Source organism: Mesoplodon densirostris, chromosome 6 (assembly GCF_025265405.1).
Source record: "Mesoplodon densirostris isolate mMesDen1 chromosome 6, mMesDen1 primary haplotype, whole genome shotgun sequence".
In the NCBI taxonomy this organism is placed as follows: Eukaryota; Metazoa; Chordata; class Mammalia; order Artiodactyla; family Ziphiidae; genus Mesoplodon; species Mesoplodon densirostris.
This window is the reverse complement of record NC_082666.1, coordinates 62006947-62032838: the sequence shown is the minus strand read 5'-3', so window position 1 is coordinate 62032838 and position 25892 is coordinate 62006947. Positions and strand designations below refer to the sequence as shown.

Below are 25892 nucleotides of genomic sequence, written 5' to 3'. Positions count from 1 at the left end.
GGTTATTTCCATGTCTTGGCTGTTGTATTGAGGTTGTTGATTTTCAAGGCCACCAGGAGTTGGGGGAAGGGAGTGTGGAATTAGGGTGAGTTTAAATGCTACAAAGCTTGCTATTCTTACTGAGATTCGGCTGATTTTCTTGAATAAATGCTTCTTAGATTATTGCAAGCCTTTGGTTAGTTTTCAGTTATGAAAAATTTGATTTTGACATTTTTTGCCAGTGTTCTTGTTACTTTAATGGAGGAAAGAATTATTGGTGGTCCTTACTCTGCCTTTCTGGAACTTACTTATGTTCTTTGAAGATATTCTGAAGTTTTCTTCTCTTTGTATATACTCCTCTCAGGGAATGTTTTTGCCCTCCCCATTTGATTTAGATTCCATCTTTCATGTTGGGGAATTTTTTCAAGTACGGTGTTTTCTTATGTTTAAGAGTGAGGGACTGAAAAACTTATTAGAAGTTTTTGAGTGTTGGATTAGCTCTTTCAACCATGATCTTCGCTGTAGGGTTATCTGGTGGATATTTGAAAGAGATAGATAAAATCCTTCTACCTTCCCCAAATAACTTAAGAAGATGTAGGAAGTAGAAAACTTGATTGAATCATTGTCAAAATTCCAGGCTTATGCTGCTTCACCAATGAACAGAAAGAAACATTCAAGGAGCAAATAATTTCAGTCTTACATAAACTCTGCCAGAGAATGAAAAGAAAACTTGATAACATACCAAACTAATAATCTTGATACTAAACTGATAAGGATACAAGGAAAGATAATTATAGCCAATCTCACTCATGAATATACGTGCAAAAATATTATACAGATTTTTAGCCAACTGAATATAGCAAAATGGAAAAAGATATAATCTAAAAAGCCTTTATACAAGAAATGCCAAGTAAGTCTAACATTAGAAAACCAATCAAGGTAATTTTAATTAATGTAATCTGTTAACTTTGTTATGTAATATAAGTTTCTTGGGTATGTGAATAGAATTCCTAAAAACTACACTACACTGAGGAAAACAGTTTTTTTAGTAAAAACTATGTAGGTGTGTTTATATCCATATCTAATAATATATAGTAATTATCACATAATATTAGTGACTACTTGACCTCTGCATTAAAACTGTGATTTTTAGGTCAGAATTTCATCTACATCTTGAAAGACCTTTATTTGAAAGCTGTTTGTTAAGTAATATTTAATATAAGTCAAGTATCACAAAGTAAAAGCCCTAACTGATCGGCCATTCATTTTCCAGTTCTTCTTTATAGGATTAAATTCAAACTCACATGGAACGATGGGCATACATTAGTGTAGTATTTGGAATGATTGTTTTCTTTCTATACTATTTATCAATAGAATGGGAATCACAAGTCATCTTTTCTTATAAATAAATCTTGTGAGACTTCCTGAATTCTTTAATTTCTTTTACTTGATTTAATAAATATTGTTTGAAATAATTGCCATCAACTAGGAGATAAGTATTTTTGGTTATAGACTTTGTTTTTATTTCAAATTATTTGTGTTACTTTGTGATTGGCCTTGTAAATTGCTATTTATTCATTTTAATGTGTACACAGTAGTCTAAGTGAGTGGTTGAAAGTTGGAGATTATGTATTTGTAAATCAAGAAGGCATGTATTTTAACAGTAGATTTGAATTAATACTATTGATTGCTTGAAGGAGGAGGTCCTATCATATAGAATAATAGTGGTATCTTATACTTGTGTAGTGCTTAATGGTCTTAAACGTGCTTTCATATATGAAGGTACTCTTATGATGTAATCAGCTTACATAAGGCTGTTCATCATACCATTTGCTTCTGAATCCAGAGTGTTATGATAAAAACGGTGAGTGCTGTCTGTTGGTTGTAGGCAATGTTGGCACACTCGTGCTATGCTACGTAGCTTTGTTCTTTTCTATGATAGTGTAAAGATTGAAAACATGTAAGTTGATGAACTTCTATTAAGGAGTTTCCATTACCTGCAGAAAATAATTCTTAAGAGTTCATGTGTACTTGGCTATAGAGTAGTAATTATAAATGAGGGGATGTGGGAGAAGGAATTAAAGTAAATTTTGTTCTTCATCCTTTGACTGTGGACTATACTGCCGGTTACTTTCCAGACTAGAATCTTTTATAGAGAATTATATTTGGTGCTTGCAACATTCTGACTCAGATTCTGATGACACCTTTTGAGTGGCTAGGAATACTTGGATGCATGTACAAGTATATGTTTGTATGTTGCTGAGTAAGATTATGCTGGTGAGGGGAAGGTGGGAAAAAGGGCTTTGTCAAAGACCTTAAGTAGGAAAGATGAATCTAGATTAGTTACTGTGGAAAATATCTTTGATATGTGTATTAAGTTTATATTTGAACTTCCATAAAATTCAACTCTGATTTCTGAGTTTAGTTGGAAAAGAATATCGAGAGATTTAAGTAGAACTACCTGATGTTATTTTTCTTTCAGTAGTACAGCAAAGATTTAAAAACTTGAACACTGAAGAGAAAATGAAATACAGCCATCTAGTGGCTTCAACCTAAAAAGCTCTAAGCATAGTTAAAGTACCATGAGCTCACATAAAAATCTCTCAAGGGTCATTATTAGGCATTCAAGCTAATCATTCCTTATCACACAAAGGAGCAATACACATTTGTATTACTAAAATTTTAATCAAATTTTAATGAGAAGGGAAAACCTAATATATGTCAGTTGAACTATAACATTATGTAAATACCCTCAGAGGTCAATTGAACTAGAGTAAAATTATAGTAAGCTATCTACATTTTCAGTTGTAATATGTATTAATCAGATTTCTTTAACATCTTTACTGGAGTATAATTGCCTTACAATGTTGTGTTAGTTTCTGCTGTATAACAAAGGGAATCAGCTATATGTATACATATATCCCCATATCCCCGCCCTCTAGCATCTCCCTCCCACCCTCCCTATCCCACCCTTCTAGGGGGTCACCAAGCACTTAGCTGATCTCCCTGTGCTATGCAGCTGCTTCCCACTAGCTATTTTACATTTGGTAGTATATATATGTCCATGCCACTCTCTCACTTCGTCCCAGCTTACCCATGCCCCTCCCCGTGTCCTCAAGTCCATTCTGTACATCTGCATCTTTATTTCTGTCCTGCCCCTAGGTTTATCAGAACCGTTTTTTTTTCTTAGATTCCATATATATGTGTCAGCATACAGTATTTGTTTTTCTCTTTCTGGCATACTTCACTCTGTTTGATGGACTCTGGGTCCATCCACCTCACTACAAATAACTCAATTTCATTTCTTTTTATGGCTGAGTAATATTCCATTGTATATATGTGCCACATCTTCTTTATCCATTCATCTGTCGACGGACACTTAGGTTACTTCCATGTCCTGGCTACTGTAAATAGAGCTACAGTGAACACTGGGGTGCATGACTCTTTTTGAATTATGGTTTTCTCAGGGTATATGCCCAATAGTCGGATTGCTCGGTCATATGGTAGTTCTATTTGTAGTTTTTAAAGAAACCTCCATACTGTTCTCCTTAGTGGCTGTATCAATTTACATTCCCGCCAACAGTGCAAGAGGGTTCCTTTATCTTCACACCCTCTCCAGCATTTATTGTTTGTAGATTTTTTGATGATGGCTCTTCTGACCGGTGTGAGGTGATACCTCATTGTAGTTTTGATTTGCATTTCTCTAATGATTAATGATGTTGAGCATCCTTTCATGTGTTTGTTGGCAACCTGTATATCTTGTTTGGAGAAATGTCTATTTAGGTCTTCTGCCCATTTTTTGATTGGGTTGTTCTTTTTTTTTTTATGATATTGACCTGCATGAGCTGCTTGTATATTTTGGAGATTAATCCTTTGTCAGTTGCTTCGTTTGCAAATATTTTCTCCCATTCTGAGGGTTTTTTCATCATTTTTTTAACATCTTTATTGGAGTATAATTGCTTTACAGTGGTGTGTTAGTTTCTGCTTTATACCAAAGTGAATCAGTTATACATATACATAAGTTCCCATATCTCTTCCCTCTTGCGTCTCCCTCCCTCCCACCCTCCCTATCCCACCCCTCTAGGTGGTCACAAAGCACCGAGCTGATCTCCCTATGCTATGCGGCTGCTGCCCACTAGCTATCTATTTTACATTTGGTAGTGTATATATGTCCATGCCACTCTCTCACTTTGTCACACCTTACCCTTCCCCCTCCCCATATCCTCAAGTCCATTCTCTGGTACGTCTGTGTCTTTGTTCCTGTCTTACCCCTAGGTTCTTCATGACATTTTTTCCCCTTAAATTCCATATATATGTGTTAGCATACGGTATTTGTCTTTCTCTTTCTGACTTACTTCACTCTGTATGACAGAGTCCATCCACCTCACTAAAAACCCTCAATTTCATTTCTTTTTATGGCTGAGTAATATTCCATTGTATATATATGCCACATCTTCCTTATCCATTCATCTGATGATGGACACTTAGGTTGCTTCCATCTCCTGGCTATTGTAAGTAGAGCTGCAATGAACATTTTGTTACATGACTCTTCTTGAATTATTGTTTTCTCAGGGTATATGCCCAATAGTGGGATTGCTGGGTCATATGGTAGTTCTATTTGTAGTTTTTTAAGGAACCTCCATACTGTTCTCCAAAGTGGCTGTACCAATTCACATTCCCACCAGCAGTGCAAGAGTGTTCCCTTTTCTCCACACCCTCTCCAGCATTTATTGTTTGTAGATCTTTGATGATGGCCATTCTGACTGGTGTGAAATGATATCTCATTGTAGTTTTGATTTGCATTTCTCTAATGATTAATGATGTTGAGCATTCTTTCATGTGTTTGTTGGCAGTCTGTATATCTTCTGTGGAGAAATGTCTATATAGGTCTTCTGCCCATTTTTGGATTGGATTGTTTGTTTTTTTGTTATTGAGCTGCATGAGCTGCTTGTAAATTTTGGAGATTAATCCTTTGTCAGCTGCTTCATTTGCAAATATTTTCTCCCATTCTGAGGGTTGTCTTTTGGTCTTGTTTATGGTTTCCTTTGCTATGCAAAAGCTTTTAAGTTTCATTATGTCCCATTTGTTTCTTTTTGTATTTATTTCCATTTCTCTAGGAGGTGGGTCAAAAAGGATCTTGCTGTGATTTATGTCATAGAGTGTTCTGCCTGTGTTTTCCTCTAAGAGTTTTATAGTGTCTGGCCTTACATTTAGGTCTTTAATCCATTTTGAGTTTATTTTTGTGTATAGTATTAGGGAGTGTTCTAATTTAATTCTTTCACATGTAGCTGTCCAGTTTTCCCAGCACCACTTATTGAAGAGGCTGTCTTTTCTCCATTATATACTTTTGCCTCCTTTATCAAAATTAGGGTGACCATATGTGCATGGGTTTATCTCTGGGCATTCTATCCTGTTCCATTGGTTTATATTTCTGTTTTTGTGCCAGTACCACACTGTCTTGATTACTGTAGCTTTGTAGTATAGCCTGAAGCTAGGGAGCCTGATTCCTCCAGTTCTGTTCTTCCTTCTCAGGATTGCTTTGGCTATTCAGGGTCTTTTGTGTTTCCATACAAATTGTGAAATTTTTTGTTCTAGTTCTGTGAAAAATGCCATTGGTAATTTGGTACGGATTGCACTGAATCTGTAGATTGCTTTGGGTACTAGAGTCATTTTCACAATGTTGATTCTTCCAATCCAGGAACATGGTATATCTCTCCATCTGTTTGTATCATCTTTAATTTCTTTCATCAGTGTCTTATAGTTTTCTGCATATAGGTGTTTTGTCTCCTTAGGTAGGTTTATTCCTATGTATTTTGTTCTTTTTGTTGCAGTGGTAAATGGGAGTGTTTCCTTAATTTCTCTTTCCGATTTTTCATCATTAGTTTATAGGAATGCCAGAGATTTCTGTGCATTAATTCTGTATCCTGCTACTCTACCGCATTTGCTGGTTAGCTCTAGTAATTTTCTGGTAGCATCTTTAGGATTCTCTATGTATAGTATCACGCCATCTGCAAACAGTTACAGATTTACTTCTTCTTTTCCGATTTAGCTTCCTGTTATTTCTTTTTCTTCTCTGATTACTGTAACTAAAACTTCCAAAACTATGTTGAATAATAGTGGTGAGAGTGGGCAACCTTATCTTATTCCTGATCTTAGAGGAAATGCTTTCAGTTTTTCACCATTGAGAACGATGTTGGCTGTGGGTTTGTTATATATGGCCTTTGTTATGTTGAGGTAAGTTCCCTCTGTGCCTACTTTCTGGAGAGTTTTTATCATAAATAGGTGTTGAATTTTTTTTTTTTTTTTTTTTTGCTGTACGCGGGCCTCTCACTGTTGTGGCCTCTCCCGTTGCGGAGCACAGGCTCCGGACGCGCAGGCTCAGCGGCCATGGCTCACGGGCCCAGCCGCTCCGCGGCATATGGGATCCTCCCAGACCGGGGCACGAACCTGTATCCCCTGCATCGGCAGGCGGACTCTCAACCACTGCGCCACCAGGGAGGCCCATAGGTGTTGAATTTTGTCAAAAGCTTTTTCTGCATCTATTGAGATTATCCTATGGTTTTTCTCCTTCAGTTTGTTAATATGGTGTATCACATTGAATGATTTGCATATATTGAAGAATCCTTGCATTCCTGGGATAAACCCCACTTGATCATGGTGTATGATCCTTTTAATGTGCTGTTGGATTCTGTTTCCTGGTATTTTGCTCAGGATTTTTGCATTTATGTTCATCAGTGTTACTGGCCTGTAGTTTTCTCTTTGTGATATCTTTGTCTGGTTTTGGTATCAGGGTGATGGTGGCTTCGTAGATGAGTTTGGGAGTGCTCCTCCCTCTGCTCTATTTTGGAAGAGTTTGAGAAGGGTAGGTGTTAGCTCTTCTCTAAATGTTTGATAGAATTCACCTGTGAAGCCATCTTGTCCTGGACTTTTGTTTGTTGGAAGATTTTTAATCACAGTTTCAATTTCAGTGCTTGTGATCGGTCTGTTTATATTTTCTATTTCTTCCTGGTTCAATCTCGGAAGGTTGTGCCTTTCTAAGAATTTGTGCATTTTTTCCAGGTTGTCCATTTTATTGGCATAGAGTTGCTTGCAGTAATCTCTCATGATCCTTTGTATTTCTGCATTGTCAGTTGTGACTTCTCTGTCTTCATTTCTAATTCTGTTCATTTGAGTGTTCTCCCTTATTTTCTTGATGAGTCTGGCTAATGGTTTATCAGTTTTGTTTATCTTCTCAACGAACCAGCTTTTAGCTTTATTGATCTTTGCTATTTGTTTCTTCATTTCTTTTTCATTTATTTCTGATCTTTATGATTTCTTTCCTTCTCCTAACTTTGGGGTTTTTTGTTCTTCTTTCTCTAATATCTTTAGGTGTAAGGTTAGGTTGTTTATTTGAGGTTTTTCTTGTTGCTTGAGGTAGGATTGTATTGCTATAAACTTCCCTCTTAAAACTACTTTTGCTGCATCCCATAAGCTTTCGGTCATCATGTTTTCATTGTCATTTGTGTCTAGGTATTTTTTGATTTCCTCTTTGATTTCTTCAGAGATCTCTTGGTTTTTTAGGAGCATATTTTTTAGCCTCCATGTGTTTGTATTTTTTATAGTTTTTTCTCCCCTAATTGATATTTAGTCTCATAGCTTTGTGGTCAGAAAAGATACTTGGTACGATTTCAGTTTTCTCAAATTTACCAAGGCTTGATTTGTCACCCAGGTTATGGTCTATCCTGGAGGATGTTCCATGAGCACTTGAGAAGAAAGTGTATTCTGTTGTTTTGGATGGAATGTTCTATAAATATCAGTTAAGTCCATCTTGTGTAATGTGTCATTTAAAGCTTGTGTTTCCTTATTTATTTTCATTTCAGATGATCTGTCCATTGGTGAAAGTGGGGTGTTAAAGTCCCCTACTATTCTCGTGTTACTGTCAATTTTCCCTTTTAAGGCTGTTAGCATTTGTCTTATGTATTGAGGTGCTCCTATGTTGGGTGCATAAATATTTACAATTGTTATATCTTTTTCTCGGATTGATTCCTTGATCATTATGTAGCGTCCTTTTTTGTCTCTTGTAATAGTCTTTATTTTAAAGTCTATTTTGTCTGATATGAGGACTGCTACTTCAGCTTTCTTTTGATTTCCATTTGCATGGAATATCTTTTTCCATCCCCTCACTTTCAGTCTGTATGTGTCCCTAGGTCTGAAGTGGGTCTCTTGTAGACAGCATATATACAGGTCTTGTTTTTGTATCCATTCAGCCAGTCTGTGTCTTTTGGTGGGAGCAGTTAATCCATTTACATTTAAGGTAATTATTGATATATGTGTTCCTATTACCATTTTCTTCATTGTTTTGCGTTTGTTTTTGTAGGTCTTTTCCTTCTCTTGTGTTTCCTGCCTAGAGAAGTTCCTTTTCCATTTGTTGAGAAGCTGGTTTGGTGGTGCTGAATTCTCTTAACTTTTGCTTGTCGGTAAAGGTTTTAATTTCTCGGTTGAATCTGAATGAGATCCTTGCTGGGTAGAGTAATCTTTGTTGTAGGTTTTTCCTTTTCATCACTTTAAATTTGTCCTGCCACTCCCTTCTGGCTTGCAGAGTTTCTGCTGAAAGATCAGCTGTTAACCTTTTGGGGACACCATTGTATGTTACTTGTTGCTTTTCCCTTGCTGCTTTTAATATTTTTTCTATGTATTTAATTTTTGATAGTTTGATTAATATGTGTCTTGACGTGTTTCTCGTTGGATTTATCTTGTATGGGACTCTCTGTGCTTCCTGGACTTGGTTAACTATTTCCTTCCTATATTAGGGAACTTTTCAACTATAATCTCTTCAAATATTTTCTCAGTCCCTTTCTTTTTCTCTTCTTCCTCTGGGATCCCTATAATTTGAATGTTGGTACGTTTAATGTTGTCCCAGAGCTCTCTGAGTCTGTCCTCAATTCTTTTCATTTTTTTCCTTTATTCTGCTCTGTGGTAGTTATTTCCACCATTTTATCTTCCAGGTCACTTATCCATTCTTCTGCCTCAGTTACTTCTGCTACTTCTTCCTTCTAGAGAATTTTTAATTTCATTTATTGTGTTATTCATCTTTGTTTGTTTGCTCTTTAGTTCTTCTAGGTCCTTGTTAAATGTTTCTTCTATTTTCTCCAATCTATTTCCAAGATTTTGAATCATCTTTACTATCATTACTCTGAATTCTCTTTCAGGTAGACTGCCTATTTCCTCTTCATTTGTTTGGTCTGGTGGGTTTTTACCTTGTTCCTTCATCTGTTGCATATTTCTCTGTTTTCTCATTTTGTTTACTTGCTGTGTTTGGAGTCTCCTTTTCGCAGGCTGCAGGTTTGTAGTTCCCTTGTTTTTGGTGTCTGCCCCCAGTGGATGAGGTTGGTTGAGTTGCTTGTGTAGGCTTACTGGTGGAGGGGACTGGTGCCTGTGTTCTGGTGGGTGGGGCTGGATCTTTTTTTTCTGGTGGGCAGGGCCGCATCTGGTGGTGTGTTTTGGGGTGTCTGTGCCCTTATTATGGTTTTAGGCAGCCTTTCTGGTAATGGGTGGGGTTGTGTTCCTGTCTTGCTAGTTGTTTGGCATAGGGCATCCAGCACTGGAGCTTGCTTGCTGTTGGGTGGAGCTGTGTCTTAGTGTTGAGACTGAGATCTCTGGGAGAGCTGTGATCAATTTATATTACGTGGGGCTAGGAGGTCTGTGGTGGTCCAGTATCCTGAACTCAGCTCTCCCACCTCAGAGGCTCAGGCCTGACACCAGGCTGGAGCACCACGACCCTGTCAGCCACACGGCTCAGAAGAAAAGGGAGAAAAAAAGAAAGAAAAGAATTTATTAACATAAAAAGAAAAATAATAAAAAAAGAAGATAGCAACCAAACCAATAAACAAATTCACCCATGATAACAAGTGCTAAAAACTAAACTAAGATAAACATGAAAATCAGTAACAAATCAGTTGCAGACAGCGAACCCCAAGTGTACAGTTGCTCTCAAAATCCGCTGCCTCAATTTTGGAATGATTCTTCTATTCAGGTATTCCACAGATTCAGGGTACATCAAGTTGATTGTGGAGATTTAATCCACTGCTCCTGAGGCTGCATGGAGAAACTTCCATTTCTCTTCTTTGTCTGCACAGCTCCTGGGGTTCTGCTTTGGTTTTGGCCCCACCTCTGCATGTAGGTCACTGTCAGTCATCTTTTTCCCACCCAGACTGGAGGGGGTTTAAGCATCAGCTGATTAGGGGGCTCTGGCTCACTCAAGCCGGGGGGAGGGAGGGGACAGTAGTCAGAATTGGAATGTGGGGCGAGCCTGTGGTGGCAGAAGCCAGCGTGACATTGCAACAGCCTGAGGTGTGCTGTGTGTTCTCCCGGGGAAGTTGTCCCTGGATCACGGGACCCTGGCAGTGGCGGTCTACATAGGCTCCATGGGCGGGTTGTGTGTGTGTGGATAGTGACCTGTGCTTGCACACAGCATTCTTCATGGCTGCGTTAGTGTTTCATGCCCGTCTCTGGGGTCCGAGCTGATAGCCATGGCTCATGCCTGTCTCTGGAGCTTGTTTAGGCAGTGCTCTGCCTCCTGTGGGCAGATGGGGATGAATCCCCTCTCCTTGCGCACCCCGAAACAAGGGTCTCTTGCCTCTTCGGCAGGTCCAGACTTTTTCCCAGACTCCCTCCTGGCTAGCTGTGGTGCACTATCACCCTCAGGCTGTCTTCATGCAGCCAACCCCAGTCCTCTCCCTCCATCCGACCGAAGCCCGAGCCTCAGCTCCCAGCCCCCACCCGCCCTGGCAGGTGAGCAGACAAGCCTCTCAGGCTGGTGAGTGCTGGTCAGCACAGATCCTCTGTGCGGGAATCTCTCTGCTTTGCCCTCTGCACCCCTGTTGCTGTGCTCTCCTCCGTGACTCCGAAGCTTCTCCCCCACCCACCCCCCCGTCTCCGCCAGTGAAGGGGCTTCCTAGTGTGTGGAAACTTTTCCTCCTTCTCAGCTCCCTCCCAGAGGTGCAGGTCTTGTCCCTATTCTTTTGTCTCTGTATTTTCTTTTTTCTTTTGCCCTACCCAGGTACGTGGGGATTTTCTTGCCTTTTGGGAAGTCTGAGGTCTTCTGCCAGCATTCAGTAGGTGTTCTGTAGGAGTTGTTCCACATGTAGATGTTTTTTTTTCTTTTAATTAATTTATTTTATTTATTTATTTTTGCCTGCACTGGGTCTTCATTATACGCATGGGCTTTCTCTAGTTGTGGTGAGCGGGGGCCGCTCCTCGTTGCTTTGCGCGGGTTTCTTATTGTGGTGGCTTCTCTTGTTGCAGAGCACGGGCTCTAGGCGCATGGGTTTCAGTAGTTGTGGCATGCAGGCTAACTAGTTGTGGCACGTGAGCTCTAGAGCGCAGGCTCAGTAGTTGTGGCGCACGGGCATAGTTGCTTCGCGGCATGTGGGATCTTCCTGGACCCAGGCTCGAACCCATGTCCCCTGCATTGGCAGGCGGATTTCCAACCACTGCACCACCAGGGAAGCCCTAGATGTATTTTTGATGTATTTGTGGGGAGGAAGGTGGTCTTCACGTCTTACTCCTCCGCCATCTTGAAGGTCCTTCCCTTATTCAGATTTTTTAAGTTGTAAAACTCCAGTAGCACTTTTTAAACACATGTATATTCTGAAACATCGCTAGAGAATATCTTGGCCTCTCTTGCTTATATAAATTAACCTATTATTATGGTTGAAGTACAGGTTTAGTTGCTCACTGTATTTTATAGAATAAATTTTAGTCATTGTTGGCTTATAAACTTTATTGATGCAAAAATGAACTATTTTCTAGGAGCAATATAATGCTTTACAAAATATGCACGAGAAAGTAGAAAAATTAGAAGCCAAACACATGGAGAGCTCTGACCTTTTACATCAACAGACAAGTGAATTCAAATTTAGCATTCAACGAGAGGAACGTCTTAGAAAAGAGTTTGAGGTATATTTTCTCATTCTTTTATAGTACATATGTGATGGCTAGTTACTAATTTAAGGACAAAGTTTTACTCTGTAATAAAATATAATTTTTGACATTTATATATATTGAATATTGGCTTCCTTGAAAACTTCTGTATTTGAGTAAATTATATTTTGCTCCTAATTAAAAAAAAACTACTCATTTTTAATAATTAATTGTCCTGGAATATTTGGAAAGTTTGAAGGTAATTGTTTATATTACAAGTTTGAGGAAGCAACATAAGAAAAGATATTAAATTCTAATTTTGTAGTTTGAATGCTGTGTACTAGCTGCATAGTTTTGTGGAGTGCTTTTCAGGTTAGACTTTATTTTTATTTTTTATTTTTTTATAAATTTATTTTTATTTATATTACTTATTTTTGGCTATGTTGGGTCTTCATTGCTGCATGCGGGCTTTCTCTAGTTGTGGTGAGTAGGGGCTACTCTTCGTTGCATTGCACGGGCTTCTCATTGTGGTGACTTCTCTTGTTGTGGAGTACAGGCTCTGGGAATGTGAGCTTCAGTAGTTGTGGCACGTGGGCTCAGTAGTTGTGGCTTGCGAGCTCTAGAGTGCAGGCTCAGTAGCTGTGGTGCATGGGCTTAGTTGCTCTGCAGCAAGTGGGATCTTCCTGGACCAGGGCTTGAACCTGTGTCCCCTGCATTGGCAGGCAGATTCTTAACCACTGTGCCACGAGGGGAGTCCCCATGTTAGACTTTAGATAGGAAAGGAGCATTAATTTACAAATGAAAAAATATGACTTTTGTGAGTAAATTATACTGATAACCACTTTAAATCTTGAGAGATTGCTAATTTATTTGTTAATTTTTAAAAAAAATTTTTCTTTTGCTTTGTGGGTAATTAAGTATTTCAATAGATAAAGAAGTTTGTCTTAAACATAATTTATAATTCTTATAAGGTAAATAAACATTTATAAAGAGTATTTAATGATAAAATGGTGGAGGTACTCTCATTAAACTCACTTCTGTCAGTTAACACTGTGCTGAGAATTTTAGCCAAAGAAATATATAAAAGCAAGAACAGTGATAAAAGATTATAATTTTGGAAAGAAGAGGGTATGATTCTGATTATTTTCAGATGATATGCTAATAACCCTAAATGGTCAAGAAAATCATCTTTGAAATTATTGACACTAGTAAGAACATTCAATAAGGAGGTCGAGAAGAAAATAATATATAGCAATTATGTTTACACTCTAATATACCAGTAATAATCAGAGAATAAGATACTAAAAAAGTTTTTGTCACCATAGTGACAAAAACAGGAATACAGTTAACAACAAATACATTAAAAATTATGAAATTTAACTGAGAGTCTTAAAAGAAAATGGTGAGACATTTTGGGAACCCTTAACAGTGTAAAGTTATGAATCCTCGCTAGATTATATTATGGGTTAAAGCAGTTCCAATCAAAGATTGAGTGGAATTATCTTGGGAAGACAGATTCTAAAGTTCATCCACATGAGGATCTATAAAACATTTTGGTAAGAGTAATGAGTGGGCACTTACTATACCAGAAGTTAGTACAGATTATAAAACTTCAGTAATATATCAATTGTGTTCTTTTGGTTGTATGCAACAGAAACCGACTTTGGTTAACATAAATAGGGAATTCATTGGAAGAATATGGGAATCATATCCACAGAATCACAAGGAATGTTGGGGAATCAACTTAGAAATCATATGAGTCCCAGAGCATCTCCAGAGTTCTTGGTAGCAGAAATGATGGATGAAGCTGAGGTGAATTGGTACCAATAGTTTTTATTCTTTTTGTAACTTTATTCAGGATTCTAATCTGGAAGAGAACATTTGATTGAAAGAAGTAATTTGCCCCAAGTAAATTCCTCTAATTATGCTAAAATTAAAGCCCGCCAAATAAATTCTTATCTAGAAATCAGGGTGCTGATAAAAAAGAAGGGGAAAGATTGTTGAGTGGCCAAAAAGTACAATACCTCTAAGACCAGACTTTCAATGTCAGATTTGAAAGGTCAGTAGTAGACTTGTAAAGTATATCATTTTAAATCAGTAAGGATAGGAAAAATTATTCAGTGAATCGTGTTGAAATGATTGGTTAACTATTTGGGACAAAATAAAATTAGATTCCTATCTTACATTATATTGTAAAATAAATTCCAGTTGGATTAAAAAGAGTGAAATATTAAAAACAATGATAAAATAAGAAGAAAATGTAGTTTAATTTTTTCTGCTCTCTGAGTCATTATGACTTACTACTAATCATAAAAACCAAGGAATAAAATATTTAGGAATGGATTTATAGCTTTGACTAGGAAAGATTAAAGTCATATGTAAGTAAAATCCCCACTTCAAATAAAAGGACAACCAAATGAGAAAAATATTTACAGCAAAGGGTAAATATATTTCTGTCTCTCTAAATCCCCTACTGTTAGATAAGAGAAAGGAGAAGGTCTTTATGAAAAAATCTACCAAGTAAATCAAAGAAGATATGAAAGAATAATTTCAGATGGATAACAAACATAGGAAAAATGCTCCACCTCACCATAATGTAAGAAAGACAGTAACACTCAAAATAATAAGATTAACGAAAATGATAGTACCCAGCACTGGTGAGGGTGCTGTTAAAAATTCTTGTACCATGATGGTGGGTGTGTAAATTATTAAAACCTTGAAGGAATTCTGTTTGGCTGCTTTATAGAGTCTGTTCTCAGAAAATTATCATGTTCTTCTGGGACTCTCTCCTGTTCTATCTCCTCATTGCTTCCTAGGCATATGGCATAGCTGTCACCCGGGGACTTTTTCATTATCCTCTGTTGGATCTTCAGTTTCTTAGGTCTCTTGCCTTCTTCACTTCATTGGAGTACATAGACTAGTAGCTTCTAAAGAAAGGGTGTATGGGAGCTAAGTTTTATTTGATCTTTCGTATCTGAACATGATTTTTTTAATCAATAAAGTATTAAGGTAGATAGAATTTGGCTGAATATAGAATTTTAGGATGGAATTCTTTCTTTCAGAATTTAAAGGCCTTGCCTCCCTCGTTCCCAGTCTCTTCTGTCGCTGTTGAGAGGCCTGATGTTATTCTTGTTTGTGTTCCCTTGTGGTGACCCTTTTCTCACTCTTCCTCTCTGAAAGCTTTCCTGTTTCTCTATTTTTTTTAAGGCTTTTTTTCTTCCAGTTAGTGAGATATAATCAACATACAGCGCTGTATAAGCTTAAGGTATAGAGCATAATTATTGATTTACATACATCATGCAGTGATTATGAAAATAAGTTTGGTGAACATCTATCATCTCATATAGATAAAAAATTAAAGAAACAGAAAAAAAACATTTTTTTCTTATGATGAGAACTCTTAGGAATAACTCTTAGCAACTTTCATATATAACATACAGCAGTATTAATTATATATAACATGTTGTACATTACATCCCTAGTACTTATTTATCTTATAACTGGGAGTTTGTACCTTTCACTGCCTTCATCCAGTTACCCCTCCCCTCACCCCCCTGCCTCTGGTAACCATAAATCTGATATCTTTTTCTATGAGGTTGATTGTTTTTGAAGTATAATTGACCTACAACACTATGTGAGTTCCTATTACACAACGTAGTGATTTGATATTTCTGCACATTTCAAAATGATCACTGTATAAGTCTGGTTATGATTTGTCACCACACAAAAAATATTACCTAGTTACTGGCTATATTCCCTACCCTATACATGTCATACCTGTGACTCATTTATTTTACAGCTGAGAGTTTGTACCTCTTAATCTCCTTCACATGTATCTTTCTTCCCCTCCCATGCCCTACTCTCTGACAATCACCTGTTTGTTCTCTGTAGCTATAACTGTTTTTGTTTTGTCATGTTTGTTCATTTGTTTTGCATTTTTAGATTCCACATGTAAGTGAAATCATATAGTATTTGTCTTTCTCTGTCTGACTTATTTCACTTAGGTTAATACCCTCTAGGTCCATCCATGTTGCAAATATCAAGATTTCATTCTTTTTATCGATGAGTAATATTGCATTATATATATATATATATATATCTCACATCTTTATCCATTCATTTGTTGGTGGGCACCTAGTTTGCTACCATAGCTTTGCTGTTGTAAATAATGCTGCAGTGAACATAGGGGTGCATATATCTTTTCTAACTAGTGTTTTTGTTTTCTTTGGATAAATACCAAAAAGCAGGATTGCTGGATCATATGGTAGTTCTATTTTTTTATTTTTCTATTTTTAATTTTTTGAGAACGCTCCATACTGTTTTCCATAGTGGTTGTACCAGTTTACATTCTCACCCATTGTGCATGAGGGTTCCCTTTTCTTTTTTTTCACTTTTTTAAAATAGAAAACTTTAAATATTAAAAAAGGTAGACAGCATAGTATAATAACCTAATGGTACCCATCACCAGCTTCAAAAATTATTCATTTATGGGTTATCTTGAATCATTCATACCCCTATTCACTTTCCTTCTTCCCATATTATATTGAAACAAATCCCAGGCATCATATCATTTTAACCATAAATATTTCATTGTGATTTCTAAAAAATAAGGGGCCTTTTATTTAGAACCACATTATCAATATCAAACTTAAATTAACAGTAATTACTTAATATAATCAAATATCCAGATATTATTTAAATTTCATATTGCTACATATATGGCATAAAAATGTATGTATGATTACAGTTTGTTTGAATCAGAATCCCTAGTAGGTCTATACATTATAATTGGTTGATATGTCTCTTAAGTCTCTCAATCTATAGGTTCTCCATCTATAGCTTTCTTTTTCCCTTGTATTTGTGAAGACACCAAGCTATTTCTGCTATAGAGTTCCCACTAACTATAAAATTTCAGAACATCAAAGATAAACAATGATTCTTAGTATAGATTTTTTTGTGTTCATTGTGCAGTGCATTTGGTGGCCATTTTAGTTAGGAGACTCATGATCTTTATTTTGTGTAATTCTCTTGTGTTATTTCTTCATAATTTCCTGCTCAGGGGTTTTTTATTCTCTCTTTCTTGGGTTTTTAATTGTTCATTTGGTAGACCAACTGGTTGATGTTTTGCTTTTCTTACCTTTTGTTGTCTTTCTGTATTTTTGTTGTTGTTGCTTCGTGGGAGATTTACTTGACTTTTCTAATCTTCTAATTGAATATGTTTTCTTTTTAGTTTCTGAGGGCTCTTGTTCTCTGTACCATTTTTATAGCATCCTGATCCTATATTATGACTACTGTATTCATTTGTTTATTCAGAAAACCTCGAGAGTGTCAGGCACACTTTTGGGTGTTTGAGGCATAGCAGTGAACAAAACAAAGCCTCTTCCCTCTTGAAATTGACACTCTTGTCAGGGAGAATCACACATGAAATTAAATAGAATATGATAAGCCCTATGGAGAGGAATAAAGAAGACAAGGGGAGTAATAAATGGTGGGGTGGAATGGTTACCTTCTTGTGTTAGTGGTCAAGGAAGGCTGACTTGATAAGACGGCATTTGAGCAGAGACCTGAAGGAAGAAAAGGATTGAGCCATGTGGCTATCTGGAGGAAGAGATTCTAGGTAGAAGGAATAGAAAGTGTAAAGGCCATGAGATGCGAGTGTGCTTGGAAAGTTTGAGGAATAGCAAGTAGGCCATTGTGATTGAAATGGGTTGAGCAAGAGAGAGACTAGTAGGGTGTAGAGAATGGTAGGCAGATGTTATAGAGTCTTGAAGGTCTTTTGGAGTTCATTGTAAGAACTTTGGCTTTCTTTCTGAGATGGAAAGCCATTGAAAGGTTTTAAGCAGAGGAGTGACATGTCCCCTCTAATTTTTTTTAAAAGCATCATTCTGTATACTCTTTGGAAGACAGATTGTAAGAGGCCATTTAGGAAACTATTAAAGTAATTAGATGAGAGATTATGGTGCTTTAGACCAAAGTAGTGGTAGAGGAGGTAGTCAGATTTGTATGTGTTTTGGAAGATAGAACCAGTAGGATTTTCAGATTTATTGGACATGGCTTGTGAGAGAAAAAGAAAGGGAGTAAAAGATAATGCCAAAGATTTTGGCTTGAGCCTTTGGGGGAATGGCACTGTCATTTACTCAACCTGGCCAAGAATGCAAGTGGAGTAAATTTGGGAGAGATGAGGAGTTTGGTTTTAGAGATGTTAAATTTGACATGCCCATTAGACATCCATGTGGAGATGTTGAGTAGGCAGTTGAATGTAAGTATTGACCTTAGGGAAACCTTACTGTAGAGTGATGAGATGTGCCAAATATTTCATTGGGAAGTGGTGAAATGTTACAGTCCATAGGACTTTTCTCTTTTTTTCTACAAGGAGTGACCTGCTAGTTTCCTCTTTGGTGGTTATTAAATGGAGGAAGGAAGTGGAGGAAAAATCTGTGTTTCATACTATTCAGTATACAGAATTTCCCCTGGCTTCAGTCTTGTACACCAACCCCCCTACCCCTGCTCTGCCCACCCCATGTATCTCTATGTCCAACCTTGGCTTCAGATTGACATTTTCCAGATAATAAACCTCCAGTTTGTGTTTGTGTAGTGGTTAGGGAGGGGTAGTTGTAGGCTAATTCGGGTGGAGGTGGATGCCTGGAGGTTAAACTCTTCATACTGATGATTTAAAAAAAACCCCACACTTTATTGAGATATAATTTGCATGCTACAAATTCACCCATTTATAGGGTACAATTCAGTGGTTTTTAGTATATTCACAAGTTGTACAGCTATCACTACAGTCGATTGGAGCATGTTTTCATCACCTCAGTAAGAAACCCCACACCCATTAGCTATCACTCTCCTCTTTCCCCATTCCTCTCATCCCTAAAAAAACATTAATTTACTTCTGCTTCTATATATTTGCGTGTTCTGAACATTTCATATTAGTGGAGTCATGCAATGTTTGGTCTTTGGTGTTTTTTTTCACATAGTAGGATGTTTTTAGGATTCATCCATGTTGTATCATGTATTAACACTTCATTCCTCTTTATTACTAAATAATCTCCCATTGTATTATATACCACATTTTGTATATCCATTCATCAGTTGATAGACATTTATGCTGTTTTCACTTTTTGGCTATCGTGAATAATGCCTCCATGAACATTTGTGTACAAGTTTTTTTTTTTTTTTTTTTTTTGCGATATGCGGGCCTCTCACTGTTGTGGCCTCTCCTGTTGCGGAGCACAGGCTCCGGACGCGCAGGCTCAGCGGCCATGGCTCACGGGCCTAGCCGCTCCGCGGCATGTGGGATCTTCCCAGACCGGGGCACGAACCCGTGTCCCCTGCATTGGCAGGCGGACTCTTAACCACTGCACCACCAGGGAAGCCCCGTGTACAAGTTTTTGTGTGGACATGTTTTCAGTTCCACCTAGGAGTGGGCATGCTAGGTGACATGATATCTCTATGTTTAACTTTTTGAGGGGCTGTCGGTGTATAATATATATACATATATATGTATATAGTGGGTGTATAATGGTATCTCATGGTTTTGCTTTGCATTTCTCTGATGTCTGATGATGCTGAATATCATTTCATGTGCTTATTGGCCATTTGTATATCGTTGGAGAAATAGGTGTTCAGATCCATTATATGTTTTTAATGGGTTCTTTGTGCTATATTATTGTCAGATGTTTTAATAGGGAAAACGGGATGTGGAGTGTATAGGAACTCTCAATAATAATGCCAGATTATGAACTTGAACTTGGCAAAGATAAATTACTCATACGCTTACCACACATGGTCTAATTTTATATGAGGTTAGAGAAAGAAATTTAAAAGTGAGATTATATTCCAAGTAGTATTTTTAGCTTATTTGTCATTTGTGCTGAACATTTTTTCAGGCCAGAAAATTCAGGAACACATCATCATATTTTATATCATCATTTTTAATATCATGTAGTTTGTGGATGACCTATTAGAAAAGGATTAGAATAAAGTTCTGAATATACTTAGAATTTAAAAAGATCATTTAGAAGACACTTTAGGATGCTATAAAACTCTATGATCATCACTAAAAACATTTTAATTGCCTTATAGGTATGAAGAAGTGCTAGGTAACAGTGATTTTTGTTGGTAAGATTCTTGATAAGTCACTTTTGACTCAATTGAGGTAGTGTCTAATGCCTAAACTTTAGGATTTGTTTTTGGATAACTCCATATTGATTTTTTTTTCTTGTAAAATACTTACTTGCCCCAATTTCTTTTTTTTAAATTGATTAATGTTGTAAATATAAAATTGTTTTAGACTAGCTTTATATTGAGTTTTTTCTTAGCTACTCTGTAAATACTTTTGATAATACCAGGTCTCTGCTTTGGGGGAATTTGAAGCTTTGAGGGTGTCCAGAGAGTCTATTTTTATTCTATTTATAAGAATTTTCTAAGTGGACAAGTATAGTCCTGTGACTTATCTACAATTCTTCATGTTTAGACACCTTACAAATTTTTGTTTTATATTTAAGTGAATGTATTTTGTATTGGCTCTTTGACCAGATGATGACATAATGAAGGAGAAGTTAAATTCCTAGAAAGCAGTTTATGTAGTTTTACATTCAGTTGTGGAGACATTAAGTACTAGTAATTCTAGGTACTTATAATCATCATTGGTATTTTTAAAAAAGGATTAATATAAAATAAAATAATAATAAAGAGGAAAATTGTTAAAATTTTAATTTAGTAGAACACATTATTAAATGTCAGTAATATCAGACTAAAGCAACTAATAGACGTGTAGCCTAATAAATGTTTTAAATTTTAATGAAGCTTCCACAGTTACATTTCGTGAAGAGGTGATTTCTTTATGTGCCTGAGCCAAAGAAGTTTATATGTGTGTGTGTGTGTGTGTGTGTGTGTGTGTGTGTGTGTGTGTGTATAAAAATTTAAAAAAATCTGATACGCTATAGACTATTGTGTGGCTTAATTATCTTAACATGGAGCAATGTTTTCTTAGATTAAAAAAGTAACAAATTCCCAATCCAATTTTCTAAATGTGGTGCTGGATACCAGAGAACCAAGGGAAAAGTGAACTGGAAAAAGAAATATCCGTGGCTTTTATAAACCTCTTTACAAATAGGGGAGTTTTTTTTTTTTTTTTAATCATGGGAAATAAGTTTAACTCAATAAGAAAAGAGAAAAGAGAAGATGCAAACCTAATTCTGAGTGAACTGAAGAATCTCGTGAAGATTACAGTGGAGAGAGAGCAGTCTTTGCAAATAAATTCTGAATTGCTTCTGTCAGTCATATTCTATTTATGGTAACATAAAGAAGGGTAGAATGTAGTTTTTTACTTACACATATACCATACTCAAGTGAAAAAGGAAAAGAAAAATGATTCTCACCTTTTGTATTGTCTGAAGCAACCTCATATGAATCATCTTTTTAAAGCCATCATGTGTTTGTAGGAATGATTTTTAAACACCTGTTTGTGTTGATTACCAACTATAAAAGGTAAATAATGAAATCACCTGTGTTATACTATTGTGCTTATAAGTCTTATACATTTTTGTATTTATGTTCATAATGGATTTTAAAACTGGAAGTTCATTAAAAATTTTGTTAAATACTGAAGTTTTTACTGCTAGAAAAGGTAAAGGTGATTTTAAAGATGCTAAATTAATTTATTACCATGCCAAACAGAATTTGTGGCTTGTAAATTCTGTTCCTTAGAGATTCTGACTCTCTAAGATATTTATTTTGGTAACAAAAAATACTTTGAGATCTTCAGTTTAAGAGCTCCAAGTATAGTAACTACTCTTGTTTTCTCCCACACAGGGAATAAGGATTGTAGTTAATTGTCATTAATTGTTAACACACACTTAATATATTATTTACAACCACTAAAATATAATACATATACTTACCACGAAAATAACCATTATAGAATTAATCAGTCCCTTAGAATCATCTTTTTGAAGGTGGCTTATTACTATATTGGTTACTTGTAAGAGTTTTCATTAATGGGAAATATCAGGTGATAAAATCTGGAACAATAGTTAAATAAACAACCACTTCCTATTTATATAGCTATTGATATTCTGGGGTAAACTTTGTACAACTGTTTTGGAAACAGTACTATCTAACACACTACCGAGAAGTCTCTGATTGGTAGGTACTTGTGTGGTATTTCCTCCCTTGTTTTTCTTGATGTCCATTTTAGTGGGCTAAATTTCATATATCAAGGTTTTTCTGCTTGACTAATCCCTTTAAGTTCATGTATATCCTCTGGGCTGGGCATATTCTGTTTGAGGAGGTAAGAATGTAGTAGGAGCTGTTTTTGCCCAGTGTCTCAGCAAATTCCTTGAAACATATGTTTTCATAATTTTTGTGAAACTTTGGAACAGGCCCATGGAAGCCATGGGAGCAGATGTGGTGTGGAGAACAAATGTGGTCTGGATGTGTTTTGTTAGTTCTGCTTGTGAATTGGAGTTGGCGGCTCATGCCCTGTGTTACGATAAAATAATGTTTTCTATGTTACCCTCTTCAAAGAATGAACACTCACTTTTCTTAAGTGGAGTAGACTGTCTAATTGGGCTTACTGTGATTTAGTGAGATACAAATCATAAAATAAAAAAAATTGGGTACAATGAACACAGAATTTACTGGAATAAAAATTTTAAAATTTGGGTACAATGAACACAGAATTTACTGGAATAAAAATCTCTTGGCAGTATATTGCAGTCAGAAAGGACGTGACAGCCAGCTAATAAATGATAAAATATGTGACCATTTTGTGTCACATAAAGAACTCTGATGTTCATAGTATTAGGGAACAGACAGTATATAGTGTAATCCTTGTACTACAGGCAAATTTATATATAGTTAAATTGGCCGGGGGTATATATGAATTTGTGTTGGATTTTGTACTTTAATCTGAATTCTCTTATGCTTTCTGCTCTTGCTATGTTGATTATATTAGGATTGGAGATAATGATGTACTAGTTCTCTTAGTTGATATTGGAGAAAAATATTTGTGAACAGCAAGTTGATGTTCCTCTAGCACCCTCTGCTGGAGATAAGAATTAATTCAGCAGACTAGAAAATTTTTAAAAAGTATTTATTAGGAGGGCTTTAATTATGTCAACAAAACGCACTCTTGGAAGAAATTTGTTTAAATATGTGAAGATTATTTTTGCTGTCCTTACTGATTAATTTATTGTTTTAATAATAATAAACAGTTTATAGATTTGTTTTCTTCTGGACATTTCATTTAAAACAGGAAGGTATGGAAATAAAGTTGGGATCTCTGGTTTATTATTTCAACCCGTATGATTTTGATTTAGGCAGAAAAAAAAAGTCTTCGTGACTTTTGGAGTGAAATCAGATTAATTGATTAATATGACAACATGTACATGAAAAATGAAAACTTGCCTCTTTTATCATGGAACCACTGAATATTCTGTATTTTAATAAAATATAACACTTATTTTGATAAAACTATGTAAATGCCTTTTGGAATATGAAAGAATATATTAACATTATTAGACTGGTTTCTTCTATTTTCCCTTTATTATGTTTTTGCCTGTTTTGATCCTTTATTCTCAATGTCTGTGAGTTACTTCCTTGACACTGGTTAGACTTCTTCTGACTTGCAGAACCTAACACAAGGATTTTTAATATTGAGAAAGTTGACTTTAGTTCTTCAAGGACAGGAACTTCATCTTGTGGCATTACATTAAAAAATTTTTTTTTTTTACTAGTATTGGACCTAGGGTAATACTCATTTTAATCTGGCTAACCATTAAGAATTTTTCTGATCTAGTATGTATCATGCTTCATACCTACAACCAGTGGGGATCCCTTGTTCTAGGATTCAAAGTCAGCATTGAGAGGAACTTTTAAACAGAAATGAAGAAGCTTGACATAGGTGGCGATCACTTCTTTGAAATGTCATTGGTTCTTACACTTAGGGATTCTTTTTATTTTTTATTGAGATATAGTTCACATATTATTGAATACACTTTTTTTTTTTTTTTTTTTTTTTGCGGTACACGGGCCGCTCACTGTTGTGGCCTCTCCCGTTGCGGAGCACAGGCTCCGGATGCACAGGCTCAGCGGCAATGGCTCACGGGCCCAGCTGCTCCGCGGCATGTGGGATCTTCCTGGACCGGGGCACGAACCCGCGTCCCCTGCATTGGCAGGCGGACTCTCAACCACTGCGCCACCAGAGAAGCCCTGAATACACTCTTTTAAAGTATGCAGTTCAGGGTTATGAAACCATTGCCACTATCTGATTCTGGAACATTCTTATCACCCCAATAAGAAACTTTATGCCCATTAGCAGTCAGTGCTCATTCCTTCCTTCCCCTGTCCCCAGCTATTGGAAACCACTCAGACACTTTCTGTCTCTATGGATTTGCCTATTCTGGCCATTTCATATAAATGAAGTCATTTAATATATGGTCTTTTGTGTCTGGTATCTTTCGCTTAACATATATTTTCAAGGTTAATCTATGTTGTGGCATGTGTTGGTACTTAATTCCTTTTTATGGCTGAATAATATTCCATTGTATGGATATACCACATTTTGTTTATCCATTCATCAGTTGATGGGCACTTGGGTTTTTTTCACCTTTTTTGTGTTTATGCTCTGCACTGTAGCAGACATTATAGGAATATGTTTTGCTCAAGGAAAAGTGTAGTCATTTCTTACTTATCCACAGACCACTTGATTAGTTTTTGGATTATCCTATTTTTATTTATGCCCCTTCTGGTTGTGATACATTACCATCTCTGTCTGTATGCAAAAAAGAAATGGCAGGAGAAAAGAGGAAAAATCAACTTAATCAAGCCGAGCATTTAAAAAAACCTTTAGCTAAGGCTAAATGACAGAGTAAGTATAACGAATAGAAACATTTCTTGCCCAAATTTTATCTAAGAAAGGAAATTAAATTACTATTGTCTTTCTCTTTCACTGATGAGCTATCTATATTTGACAGACAGGACTCTAGGTGTGGTGGGGTTGACTCCAGCTTGAAAAACTAATAAATTAGACTTTGTCGTAACAAAAACTTTTGCTATATGAAAGACACTAACATTAAGTGAATGAAAAGACAAGCTGTAGACAATATTTGGGAGTAAATATTTGCAAATCACATACCCAACAATTGACTTTTATCCAGATTATATAATGAATTTTCAAGATTCAGTAATAAGAAAACAAACAGCCCAATTAAAAAATGAGAAAAAGATTTAAGCAGAAACTTCACCAGAAAAGATATACAGATAGTAAATAAATACCTGAAAAGATGCTCAATGTCATTAGTTATTAGGAAAATGAAAATGGAAACTAAAATGAGATACCATTACATTCCTATTTGAATGTCTAACCCTTGCCCCCAAATAACCCAAAAGATTACCATGCCAAGTGTTGGTGAAGATGTATGAAATTGGAAACAATCTGTGAAACAGTTTGTCAGTTTCATAAAACATTAAACATATGCCTACCATCTGACCCAGTCATTCTGTCCTTCACTATTTATCCTAGAGAAATGAAAGTGTATGTCCATACAAAGATTTATACACAATTGCTCATAGAAGATTCCTTTGTATAGCCCTAATATATAGCCCTATATATATTCCTTTGTATAGCATCCAATTCAAATGTCCATCAGTAGGTGAACTGATAAACCGATTGCGGTGTATCAACACAGTGGAACACTTTAACAGTAAAAAGTGAACTATTGGTATGTGCAACCACATGGATGAAACTCAAAATAATTTTGTGGGGAGAAAGAAGCCAGGCAATAAATAGTATGCACTGTGTGATTCAATTTATATTGAATTCTGGAAAACAGGAAATGATCTATAGTGACAAAAAAGCAGATCAGTGTTTACTTGGGGGTTAGGGGTGGGGTGGTGAGGACTGGATGAAGGGGTTACCAAGGGACACAAGGAATCTTCTGGGGTAACGGAAATATTTGTCTGTCTTGATTATGGCAATGATTTCGTGGGTGTATATATACAAA

At 36.3% G+C, this 25892-nt stretch overlaps 1 protein-coding gene across 1 annotated transcript in view; it reads left to right on the top strand.

Moving 5' to 3' along the window:
- CCDC171 (coiled-coil domain containing 171) overlaps nucleotides 1-25892 on the top strand; it is a 346670-nt gene that overhangs the window by 55803 nt on the left and 264975 nt on the right. Inside the window, exon 8 of the mRNA XM_060101112.1 lies at nucleotides 11770-11916. Within this exon, the coding sequence (XP_059957095.1) occupies nucleotides 11770-11916 (147 nt within the window). The remainder of the gene's footprint in view (nucleotides 1-11769; nucleotides 11917-25892) is intronic.